Raw genomic sequence first — 8060 nt, 5'->3', positions numbered from 1 at the left:
AATAATTCATCAAGAAATATGTGCAATATCGTCATTACAACAGCAATTGTTCCCACTATGTCATAACTTTAATTTGTGAATCATAATCCATGAAAATACATGCTTTTCTACAGGTTTCATCTCTCTTGGTCTTGTTCCAAATGATCCTTGTTATTGTTTAATCTTTATTTAGAATGCTATTAACAGAAGAACATCAATATTTCTTTGTTAAAGACTCATACTTGCCAGCTTTTTAATAGGTTAGACCGGGCACTTACAGTATATGACTTTTAATAATGTCTCTCTGTAGTCTCTATTATATAGTAGGTCATCTCTCATGGTTAATATAATGTGAATATGATTCTTCATGATAAACTTTAGCATTGTGAAACTTGAGTATCGTAAGAGGAGCTACTAAAAGTATCTGTCTGCTCTATAAAATACACTTATCGTAAATCAGATTATCAGTGTGCATCTAAAACTGTACTGATGTGTGTGTGTCACTTCTGAAACATCTGGGGAAGTAGTGAAAACAATAAGCAGCTTGGACAGTTGTTTTTTGGTTAGAACTCCTCTGAGAAGAGACAAATGAAGCCTGCTGCTTAAAATTGATTTCCTCTGGAGGTTATCCACTAAACAGGATGCATCAGTTCGAGTCCTGTTCTGACACGAAGAATTTCTTCTCCATTCTCTGAGATGAACTGAATATTTTCTCCTCAAAGCGAGTAGTTTTGACATGAATGATACTGACGGGATGATGCGCCTACTGTTGGTGATGTTGTCCTGTTATGTCGCTGGCGGGACCGATCGAGTGAGCACAACGTGCACCGAAGAGGCTTGCCTTACGCTGCATTTGGAGGAGAGACGTTTTGATAATGCTTCAGAAGACTGCATCAAAAATGGCGGCAAATTGGTTACTATGAGAAACGAAAATGAACTTCAGAGCATCAAATCGGCTCTTTTGGCAGCAGAGGAATTCAGTATCCTCAGCTCGAAACTTTGGATCGGACTTACGTTGCAGAGAGGACACTGCACTGGTTCCTCTGAGGAGTTACACGGCTTCAGATGGACAACAGAGCCGGCAGATTCCAGATATTCCAACTGGAAAAGGAAACCTTTTAGCACGTGCACAGAAAAAAGGTGTGTGTCGATTTCACTGGAAGATGATCTCAAGTGGTCAGATGGCTCCTGTAGAGACAGCTCGTTTTATATGTGTAAATTTCTCTTTAAAGGCATGTGCAAACCGGTAGTGCTGGAGAAACCAAGAGATGTCAAATACAGAGTTCCGTTCTTATCTAAACCGCTCGATCCTAATGAAAGGTTAGCGATTTTACCACACGGCACAGTGGCTGAAATACAGTGCGGCGGGTCGGAAGATGCAGAATATGTTTTATCAGTTTGTGACAACAAAAACGGTCTTTTCGGCTGGACAAATTCAGAGAGTTTTTGCGCACGAAATAAAACCTGCAAAAACGGAGGCTGTGAACACATATGTTTTGAGACTGCAGAAGGAGGTGTTCGTTGTGACTGTCATGAAGGTTATTACCTGATGGATGATAAAGTGAGTTGTGCGCTCAGAAATAACTGCGAAAATTCACCTTGCGAATCAAAGTGTGTACCGACTGCCACTGGCTTTTTATGCGCATGCGCGGAGGGATTTTATTTGGCTGAAGACGGCGTCAGTTGCGTTGATATCGATGAATGTCAGCAACTTAAACCTATCTGCGGTGAAAACAGGTGTCACAATACGCCAGGAAGCTATTTTTGTAAGTGCAATCCCGGCTTCAGCTTTGTCGCTGGCAAATGTGAAGACGTGGACGAATGCACTGAACTCAGATGTCAACAGGGCTGTCTCAATTCACAGGGTTCTTTCTACTGTTACTGCCACGCAGGTTACAGCCCAGCATTAAACGATACCGATATATGTGTAGATATCGATGAATGTATCAGCAGACCGTGTGAAGACATCTGCGTTAATACCTTGGGTAGTTTTAAATGTTCCTGTAGGGAAAACCTCATTTTGGCTAAAAATGGCATCAGCTGCGTCCCGGATCCCGCTGAGAAACCACAAAACTCTCCATCTTCAGATCACGGAGAAGCGTTCATCACTAAACTGAATCAGTTTCCGGTCACTTTTGGACCGACAACAGTCTACCCCACTCCAGTTGCAAACGCAAAAACGGACTTTAGTAAACGCAAAGAAAGTTTTCTCGGAAGTCCTTGGATTTTGCTGTGCGTCTTGGGTTCGGTTATCCCGTTGACTGTGGTCATTGTGGTAATGTCAGTCTTTGTCGTCTACCGATGGAAACGGTCAAGACAAGCCGCTTTAAAAAAATCCACTGCTGACAACTACTGCTGGGTTTCATCTGGATTGGACAAAGAGCAGAAAAAAATGCAACATTCAACTGAATGATTAAATTAAGCCCAAATATGAATGTTCATTTTCTGTCAGCATCCAATTAAAATGTTATTTTATCCTACTCTAATGCTGTGTTTTCCCGTTGACTTCTAATGTTGGACAGATTAGTGAAAACAATAAAACCACACTTGGATACTAAGTTGTAGACTGTTTGTGTTTATGTAGTCGTTTTTTACCACCATTTCTGTTTTGTAGCCTTTTGTTTGCTGTTAAACCAATTGGTTTGTTTCATAATTATTTAGCTGATAATGTCAAGAGGGGCCCATGTCATATATTATCAGAAAAGGGCAACGTTTGTATAGTAAACATTGTAGCTTATTTCTTTCTGGTAATGGAATAATGGTGGAAGGTTACAGAATGTAGGGGAGTGGGGTAAGATGAGCCCACCCCCTGTATGTTGCCAACACTTCACTTTTATTGTCATGTGACCACATATTTTGAAACCACCCATAATTTCTGCCAGACTATGAAAAAAAGAAACACACAGGAGGCACCCAGTTACTTTATAATAGTTTTTGGCTTGTCGAAGTAAAATTTTAGTATAATGGCTGTTACATGGGATGCCTAAAAAATACCGTAATATAACGGCACATTAAATAACAGTAATTTTCTGTAATTCAAAAATACAATTTTTACTGAGATTTTCTGTATTTTCTTCCATTTTTAATGTTCAATAGGATTTTTTTAACTAAATATCGTGGAAAATTAAGTAAAAACCATTTAATTAACATCAAGTTTGAAAGGTGCTTTAATTCAAATAATCAGCCGTTAGTGACCTATCTGCAAGAATAAACCTTCTTGACTGCAAAAATATACCAATACAGTTTGTTCAGGACTGTAATTTACTAATATTCTTTGTTCAGAACTTCAACGATATTCCAGTAAATAGATTATAGCACAACTGCAACAATATTCCAATAATTTGTCCATAACTGCAATAGTATAAAAAATATTTTCTACAAACGATCGTGACTGCAACAATATACCATTTCAGTTTGTTCATAACTGCAACAGTATATATATATATATATATATATATATATATATATAGAAACATAACTGCAACAACACAAAATTAAAATGAACTGTTCAAAATCCTCACAATATAGAAGTTTGGTAAACAAATTACAAATAATAATTAAATTGTCCTTAAAACTGAACCACATGTGAACAGATTAATTCATCTTGACAGCAGATGAGGCATGACAAAAAAATTATTCAACCATGAAACCAAATAATCAGCAAGTATTTTAAGTCTTTGACACTGCCAAGAATTTCTGCTTGGCAATATAGGGAGATCTGACACTCTGACAACCTTTGGACTGACTGCCGATTTCTTTCTCAAAGTGGACTTCTCCACTTTCGATCCCTTCTCAGGGTTCATCTTAAAAAGGCATCTGTTGAATGGAAAAAAATCCTTCATGGATTGTAACATATGCTGTGAATATATAAAAATATAAGCAGAACAATAAGAAATTGCAAAGGGCATGTTTGTGGTGGACGTTTGCTATAAAGGGAAGTCGTGGCTTAGTGGTCAGAGAGTTTGACTCCTAACCCATGTGGGTTCGAGTCTCGGCAATACCATGACTTAGGTGCCCTTGAGCAAGCCACCGAAACTCCCAACTGCTCCCCGGGCACCGCAGCATAAATGGCTGCCCACTGCTCTGTGTGTGTGTTCACAGTGTGTGTTTGTTCACTGCTGTGTGTGTGCACTTAGGATGGGTTAAATGCAGAGCACGAATTCTGAGAATGGGTCGCCATACTTGGCTGTATGTCATGTCACTTTCACTCTGAAAACGGTGTGCAATGGGGTTTGAGAAGGGCGACATTTTCTCTTGTTCAGTGTATTTGTGTCAAGCATGTCAGCCTAATCAGCAGCAACATGTATATAAACCATGTGGTATTAAAGAGACAGCTTGCACAATGTAATTAACATCAAAACAAATTCACAAGAGCAAGTATATTGTTTGCACGTTTATTTACGTTAAAGGCAAAATTTAGAATAAATGCCAATTTAATTAATTTGTGCCAATCTAAATTTTTGTTGCATTAACCCATCCAAGGTGTACACACACACACACACACACACACACACACACACACACACAACTGGAACAGTGGGGAGCCAATTTACAGTATTCTGTGGCGCTCGGGGAGCAGTTGGGGGTTCAGTGGGTGGAGAGAGCGCTGTACACCCACTAAGACTAAAAATCACAACCAGGGGCGACGGACTGGGGGTAAAACCAGTAGGCTTACCAGGGGGGGGGGGGGGGGGGTGATAATTTGACAGTGAAAGTTAAACTGTTGGGACCACAGTCAACCACTACTATTCACGCGTCCTTTTCGTCGAGATCATTGTGCGTTTCAGAGAACGCGCAGTGCGTGCATCATCAAACTGTCATCAAACTGTACGTGACCAGTCACTCGGGAGTAGTTCTTGGCTCCCTCGCGCGGAGATTCCTGTTTACCTTTATGTCCGGAATGGGGTTTCAAGCTGTAGAAATATTCAAAGCTTTCAACGCCATATCCTCATTCAGTTCAAGTTGATGTAGCTACCACTTAAAAACAAAATATTATGGATTTTCATAAACAAACGATTTTGTGCATCGTGATCATTTCGTCGTGCGTTGGAATGGTATATAGCTGTGCTTGTTCACGAGATCTAAAACACTGTGCAAAAATTTACCAAATGTCAGTGGACTTTCAAACGGCTCAGCAGAATTGCAGACAAGAGGGCGGTCAGTTATTTAAGCATATCCAGTCGAATGCATCAAATGAAGTTGTCAACTATCTCCTTAATAACCTGATCGGACACTTCTGGACCGGACTCCGTCTACCAAGCGACAAGTGTTTAAATAATACGAGCACATTACGCGAAGGCGAACAGATCACGGAATTCACCAACTTGGAGACCGAAGAAACATGGTGCGCCCCACTCTGCGTGTCTGTCTCCAGCGACGGAATGCGGACACCGAGACCATGCACGGACAAACTGGATGGGTTTTTGTGCGAGGACTCTCAAGGAGATCTTTGCGAAGGAAATGCGGTCGTTCTGGATAATGAGCAATGTATGCTTGGACCCTGTGAACATACATGTACTCCTCTAGAATCTGGATACAGGTGTTCGTGTATAGCAAGATTCCGTCCAAATGCACGAGATCCACGCCGCTGTGATTTCTATTGCGCCACGAGAGTTTGTGAAGCGATATGTTATGCTACGTTGATTGGAAACTCGTGTTGGTGCCCGCCTGGTTTCATTAGAAGCCAACAAAACTGCGAAGATATTGATGAATGTGAATCAAATCAAGGCTGCGCACAGATGTGCCTAAATACGATAGGAAGTTATAGCTGTGCTTGCTACGAGCCGTTCATCCTCGTTAATGGAACTGAATGCATTTTTGCTTCTAGTCGATATGATGGTGATGTATTCAGAAAACCGTCACATAATTCTATAGCAAGTGGGACACTGTCGACCCCAGGTGCTGGGCTGATAATATTCATATTAGTGGCTGTTTTTGCTCTAGTAGTACTTGTGAATTATCTGCACAGTCGTAAAGCAACTGTACAGGAATGCAATCCACCAGATTATAAAGAGTTTCAAGAAAGTATACCTAAGGAAATAAAAACTGTTACATAAGTGTTTTCTTAAAATAGATAACTGGTGGTAATGTCTCTGTGTATATATCAATATGTTTGTGACTGTATAGGCCTACATTCTGTGAAGAATTACACTTGTTTTTTAGTATTTACTTGTTTGGTCCCACTTTATATTTGGTGGCCTTAACTACTATGTACTTACATAAAAAATAAGTACAGTGTACTTATTGTGTTCATATTGTATTGTAAAACACTTTTGCTGCTTTTGAGGTGGGATGGGGTAAGGTCAGGGAGAGGGTTGGAGGTATGGGTAAGTTTAAGGGTGGGTTAAGGTGTAAAGTATGGGTCAACAGTGTAATTATAAATGTAATTACAGAAATTAAATACAGATGTAATTACATGTCGTTTTATATATATATATAAGTACAATGTAAAAACATGTATGTACACAATAAGTACATTGTACTAAATTATTAATTAAAATGTAAGTACATATTAGTTAAGGCCACTTAATATAAAGTGGGTCCAATTGTTTATATATTTGTTTATATTTTTGTATTTTCTATGTAATGCCTTATGTTTGTATGGAGTTTGTTATATGATGCTACTACAATACTTTAATTGCCCCTTCTGGATTTTGTATATATAAACTGATCTGGCAGTATTGTGCTCATAATTGAAAATTAATGTATTAATTGATGTATCATTAATGTATTAATGAAAATAAATTATATGATGCTGCTCATTTAGGCCAAATATTTGTGTAGGATGTTGGGTGTTACTAAACACACACACACACATACACACACACACACACACACATACACAAGCAAGTCTTGTTTACATATGTAACCCTTGACTACAAAACCAGTCATAAGTGTAAATTTCTCGAAATTGAGATTTAGAGATGATCTGAAAGCTGAATAAATATACTTTCGATGTATGGTTTGTTAGGGTAGGGCCATAGTTGGCTGAGATAAAACTATTTGAAAAAAAAAAAAAAAAAAAAAAAAAACCTAGCTATTGAGAAAATCATATTTGAAGTTGTCCAGATGAAGTTCTTAGCAATGCATATTACTAATCAAAAATTAGGTTTTGATATATTTACGGTAAGAAATTTACTTAATATCTTTACTTGATATCCCAGTGATTTTTGGCATAATCCATATCTACAAGGTTGTTTTTTTTTTGTTGTTTTTTTTGGGTGGGCTATTTCGAAAAATACCCCGGTGACATAAGACATATGTTCCCATATGTTATCCTACATATTTTTTCTTAAGTTTTTATTCCTTGATATCTGACAAGATTTTTCCAACTGAATAGCTGGTTTAGCTTTGTTTACCTAAATTGTTCTGGAGTACATTACCAAGTTATTGAATTTTAAAGACAATACATTTGAATGGATGAGATAAAAATATATATATATATTTTGCATGGTAAACATCTTTACTAACAGCTGTTTTATATTTTTATAGGATGCCCCCTAAATAAACGAGATGTATTTATTATGGGACATTTTCTTTGCAAACCTTGAAGATTGATCTGCTGCAGAACAATTACGTGTGGTGCCATTAGTTATTTAACTGTCAACAACCTTAATGACGTTACAACTAAACACTGAATGCTTTTTAGTTGTGTGATATATATATAAAGTTCTCTAATAGCCTAAATAATCACAGTATTTATGTTTGCCAGTGATCCATTCTATTTCAGTGGCTAACTATCAGGTGATTTGTCTGTTAATGAAACTGCACCATAAAAGGAATAGGTCTGTATACTTGCGTAAAAAAAAAAAAAAAACCTGAAACTGTCCCTAAGACACTTGGGTGGCAATATAATAACTTAGAACATTAAAGAGACCTTTCTACTGCCTCTGAAAACACCAGAAGAGATGCCTAGGGATTCTGATTACCTTCATGAACATGTCATATTCCTGCTGCAGATGTGGCCAGAGCAACAAAACTGCAGTGTCTGTAATGTAAGAGGCCTCAGACAGTGCTACAGGGATTAGAATTCAACTCTGCAGGAAAGTGGATCTCGTGGTCCAGATTCGAGGATCCCTGTC

The 8060-nt window shown here is 38.3% G+C and overlaps 1 protein-coding gene across 1 annotated transcript; it reads left to right on the top strand.

The window, feature by feature from the left end:
- Positions 1–549: 549 nt before the first annotated feature.
- Positions 550–2537, top strand: LOC127976720 (complement component C1q receptor). Its single transcript, XM_052581333.1, has one exon. The coding sequence runs from the start codon at positions 716–718 to the stop codon at positions 2390–2392; it is 1677 nt and encodes a 558-aa protein (XP_052437293.1). The 5' UTR covers positions 550–715; the 3' UTR covers positions 2393–2537.
- The last annotated feature ends 5523 nt before the right edge of the window (positions 2538–8060 follow it).

Source organism: Carassius gibelio, chromosome B17 (genome assembly GCF_023724105.1).
Source record: "Carassius gibelio isolate Cgi1373 ecotype wild population from Czech Republic chromosome B17, carGib1.2-hapl.c, whole genome shotgun sequence".
NCBI lineage: Eukaryota > Metazoa > Chordata > Actinopteri > Cypriniformes > Cyprinidae > Carassius > Carassius gibelio.
Note: the sequence above shows the minus strand (reverse complement) of the source record. Positions and strands in the feature narration are given on the sequence as shown.